General features: G+C 41.6%; 1 protein-coding gene across 1 annotated transcript; it reads left to right on the top strand.

The window, feature by feature from the left end:
- The first annotated feature begins 553 nt into the window (after positions 1-553).
- MEE9 (maternal effect embryo arrest 9) lies at positions 554-1,294 on the top strand. The gene has a single exon (XM_048119015.2). The coding sequence runs from the start codon at positions 660-662 to the stop codon at positions 1,110-1,112; it is 453 nt and encodes a 150-aa protein (XP_047974972.2). The 5' UTR covers positions 554-659; the 3' UTR covers positions 1,113-1,294.
- Positions 1,295-3,114: the final 1,820 nt, after the last annotated feature.

Below are 3,114 nucleotides of genomic sequence, written 5' to 3'. Positions count from 1 at the left end.
TCAATAGTTTCAGATCGTGACTTTATTTTTATTAGAAGATTTTGGTTTGAGCTCTTTCGACTCAGCGGCACTACACTCAAACATAGCATGGCAATGGGAAAATACTTTACCATTTTTAAGAAGCAAAAACTTGTTAATTTTTAAGAAGCTAAATTTAATTACTTTACCATTTTTACTTAAGTGGCGGTGGGAAAAAGAGGATAAAAAACTTATCACGATTATTGAGTCAAATATGGAGATACATTTTTTTAATATACATGACAGATGTTGCTTCCTAGAAAAAATAACGGTGTAATATTCATTTTGTTCCTCCAATGAAAAAAAAAATAATTAATTATAATTTTTATATATGTAGAAGCTCAAATTGCACACATACAATCTGAGTTGTTAATTGATCTTCTTTCCAACTAAGTCATTCCATCTTCAGATTTTTGAACTAAATTCAATTTTTCAATTTTGGTTCGAGTTGAGAAAAAAATCAAACCGAAACCCGAATGTTTACCTCTAAAACTAAAACTAGTACTCCATGTTTTCACTATACAAAAAGGCGAGCAATAAAGTCTTGATATGATACTCCATATCCATACTCATCTTTTCTCCCCACCATTAATCCACAACAGCTGTACCACTCACTCTCTACAGTTCCAAAAAGAAAAATAATGGAAGCCCTCTTCTCCGAATTCACACTCCTCTCCGACCAAGCCCTCTGCGACAAAAGCTTCGATCCGTCGACAATCGAAGGGCTGATGAAGCTCTTCGAGGTGGAGGCCTACAAGGAGTGGGCCCAGCTTGAGCTGGAGTGCCGCAACGAAGCTCAGAGCGCCGAAGACTGCATTGAGGAAGCCGAGGATCACCTGGAATCCGTAATGGAGAGTGCCATGGCGGAGTTTCGGCTCTTCGAGGAGGAGATGAATCAGACCCTCAAGGCCGAGCACGACAGCCTCGTCAGCGTCGCCGATGCCGCCCGCAGAATGGGTAACACTTTGGAGAAGGCTGCCAATTTCGCCTCCAAAAAGTATGTCGATGCCGCCGTCAATTCCGCCGCGGCTTCCATGAGATCTGCCATCAGAGCTGTCGCTGCCGCCGCCTCTAAAAAGGTTCATCCTTCCTAGATTTGGTTCTGTTATTGATATAGATTATATGTATACATATGTCATTTGTTCTCGGATTACACTTTTATGTCTGTGAAATCTTGTTTCATCCAGAACTCAGATCTTCTATTTCATAATCTTCGTTGTATTGCCCATGATTAATTGTTGGATTGGTTTAATAATAAAATGTGAGTGAAATTAGTTAGTGGAGGATAGTCCACTTATCAAATATAGTAAAAGTGAAATGAAAAATTATTGGAGGACAAATGGAAAATAAAAAATAGTTGGACATTTAACGGTCGATAGAAGGAGTATTTATCAGTATATTCCTCTTGTAACATCTCTAACAAGGAAAGATAAATAAAAGAGGTACTCCATTTGTCCCAAGGAATATGACCCTTGCTTGGATGACACGAGATTTTATGCAACTTTATTTTATGTGTTAAGTGGGGAGAGTTATAAGAGAAAAAAATAAAGTAGAGATAAAAGGTGTTTACATTTTTAGCAATGGGTAATATTGATTGGGACAAACCAAAAAGGAAAGTAAGTCATCTTTAATGGAACGGAGGGAGTATATCATCTATTTACCTTTTCAAAATGTGAAATATACCTTCCAAAGTAACACATTTGAAAGGAAAAAGGTATATAAAAAAATACTCTCTTCGTTCCATAGTAGCGGAATTATTTTGTCATTTTGATACGTTCCATAGTATTAGAATTATTTACATTTTTAGTAAGAGTCAATACATTTCTTCTTACTTAGTTTACCCTCTCTTTTATTCTCTCTTATTTTATTTTCTCTTCATCTCTCTATATTTTTCATATCTTACTTTATTCTTCTTTTACTTAACACAATTTTTTGTTAATCTCCGTGAATGGATGGAGTAAATGATTTTTAAAAATTAAAATAATAGTACAAAACACATTAAAAAACTTAAAGTGTAATACCTTCTCAAATACCTTCTTCCTTGGAGAATGGTTTTTCATAAAAAGAAGACAAATATGGTAGTTATAAGAGCATCCACAATAGAAATAGGCCAGCCATAGGCCAGCCACTCTCTCTCTCTGCCACGTCATCAGCACTAAAAATCCACCTGCCACATCAACAGAGGTCAGTCATTGGGCAGCCATAGGCCAGCCGCAATAAAAAAAAATTCAAAAACAAGTACATTTTACGGAACAAAATTTATGATTAAATTACGGAAATAAATTTACGAGGCATATACGGGAAAATTCATTCATTTCATAAAAAAAAGTACATAGATAAAAAAAAATACATGATTTTTAAAAAAAAATGGGCTTCCACACACGAGTCCCGCCGCTCTCTACTCCTCGTCGCCGCCGCCGTCGTCGCCGTCGCCACCCGGGGTATCTGAGCTCGCGTCTGAACCCCCTACCATTGCCCTCGAGGCATCCAAATCCACCTGCATGTTCTCGAGCAACGAGTAGAGAAACCTCTTCTCCGTGGGGTCAGTGGCGGCCTTCCACTCTTGGAAGACCATGTACATACGTTCCTTCGTCTTTGCACGCAAGAATAAAGTGTACGCGCGTGGGAGTGGGGGGGCCGAGATGACCTCCTGGGGCGATAGGGGGATCCTTCCCTCGCTGCCCGTTGCACCCGCTTTTGGCCAACCGGGCGAGGGCGACGAGTAGCGGATGGAGGGGACGGAAACTCCTCAGCATCCGGGGGGAGGTCGTGGGATCCGCCGCTGCTGCCGCTGTAGTCGCCGTAATAGTTCAGCCTCTGCTTCTTCGGCCACCCAGCGTCGCACCCCGCCCGGAACTTCTTGGAGTCCTTCAGCAACACATAGCATTCCAAGAAGTTGAACTCCTTATACTTCCCCGGCAAGGGGAACTGACTCTCCGCTATCCTCCGGGCGTCCTCCTCATTCTGCCCACTAGTCAGCTGGCGGAGGGCGTTGGCGTACAACCCCGAAAATCGGCCGACCGCGGCTCTGATCCGTTTCCACCCCTTCCGGCACTCCTCCCCGTTGTAGTCCTTCCCATGCGGGCAGTTCCTCCT

Source organism: Salvia hispanica, chromosome 2 (genome assembly GCF_029641045.1).
Source record: "Salvia hispanica isolate PSC_SH4W2 chromosome 2, Shi_PSC_v1, whole genome shotgun sequence".
NCBI classification, from domain to species: domain Eukaryota; kingdom Viridiplantae; phylum Streptophyta; class Magnoliopsida; order Lamiales; family Lamiaceae; genus Salvia; species Salvia hispanica.
Note: the sequence above shows the minus strand (reverse complement) of the source record. Positions and strands in the feature narration are given on the sequence as shown.

Coding starts and splice junctions, on each gene's coding strand:
- MEE9 (XM_048119015.2), top strand. CDS start 660: ATGGAAGCCCTCTTCTCCGAATTCACACTCCTCTCCGACCAAGCCCTC.